Below are 1,321 nucleotides of genomic sequence, written 5' to 3' on the forward strand. Positions count from 1 at the left end.
GGGCTCCTCTTCAGACTTACTGAATCAGAATGTCTCACAGTGGGATCATTCCGAACTCAGCGTATGTTCTTGCAATGCCTACAGTTCAAAAAAATTCTCTTTGTGTTACAGGTGTTAGTTTAGGTGTTACAGTCTTTAAGAATGTTTCTTTTCATCCCAGGCTAAAGATGAGACTCTCCTGCCCTGTTTTCCCATCGAGCAGCTTGGTATTTAGCATTTTGCATGCTCTAATATGCCTGCATCTTTACGTGTAAGTCTCCCTTTGACTTCTCTGTGAGCTACTCGGGGCCGAGGTCTTTCACTGTATAGCCCATGATTTTATCACAGTCCTTGGCTTTTACAGGTGGTCAGTAATAAAATAGACAAATGCACCAATAAAAATGAGATAATAGAATTAATGTGCAATTAGGAACACTTAATTTTTACTCAAATTTCTGCCAGGAATGCATAGGGACAGAATATGTCTTCTATGTTTAGTGTTAACATTAGTGTTGCCCCCACACTCAACCGTTTTCTCTGTTGAAAGATTGAGTCAGACTACCTCAAGCTAGTCCCCAGACCGCGTCGGAGCCGAGCCCAGCTGATCAGCATGATCACGGACGTGCAGCTCGCCATCTTTGCCAACATGCTGGGCGTGTTGCTCTTCCTGCTTGTCGTTCTCTATCACTACGTGGCTGTCAACAATCCCAAGAAGCAGGAATGAGAGTGGCGCTTTTTCTGCCCCAGGGTTCCAGGACATAGTCTGAGGCAAGATGGAGGGTGTGAGGGGCCTTCACACTTCACTTCATCCCTTCTACCCATCACAGCATACAAAGCAACTACACCTGGATTTTTCCAAACAACTTTTATTTCCTCAAAGTCTTCCTTAACCCTATGGAACAAGAAGCTGCCACTGAATAGGGCCCAGTATAGGGGCTACTTTCTTTTCTACTCCCTCCCCCCAATAAAAAAAAATATATATATATATATAAAAGAAAGATTGAGTCAGAATTAATTGTTACAGAGAAACAGAAGGAAACCACAAGAGTTGATGGTATTGTTTGTCTTATCTAGTTTGAGAAAGACACAAATGCAGTCAATTTAGATGTCAGTGGGACAACAGCCTTAGCCTCCTAAATAGTTCTGGGCAGATTTGGCTTCTGTGGAAATGCAGGAAGAAACCAGTAATGACAGACACATAATTTTGCAAATCATAGTATTTCAAACAAAACACACCTTTTTGGAAATCCAGGCTATCTATAAATCAGAGGAGCTGACATCCTGTTCTCCTAAAATCTAGGAGATTGTTACTTGCTGATATCATATGGCAGGTGCTTTATTG

General features: G+C 41.9%; 1 protein-coding gene across 1 annotated transcript; it reads left to right on the forward strand.

Moving 5' to 3' along the window:
- Positions 1–538: 538 nt before the first annotated feature.
- LOC120867997 (dolichyl-diphosphooligosaccharide--protein glycosyltransferase subunit 4) lies at positions 539–964 on the forward strand. Its single transcript, XM_040246539.1, has one exon. It carries the CDS (start codon positions 590–592, stop codon positions 701–703), a length of 114 nt encoding a protein of 37 aa, XP_040102473.1. The 5' UTR covers positions 539–589; the 3' UTR covers positions 704–964.
- The last annotated feature ends 357 nt before the right edge of the window (positions 965–1,321 follow it).

The sequence above is a fragment of the Oryx dammah genome, unplaced genomic scaffold (genome assembly GCF_014754425.2).
Source record: "Oryx dammah isolate SB20612 unplaced genomic scaffold, SCBI_Odam_1.1 HiC_scaffold_9, whole genome shotgun sequence".
NCBI classification, from domain to species: Eukaryota; Metazoa; Chordata; class Mammalia; order Artiodactyla; family Bovidae; genus Oryx; species Oryx dammah.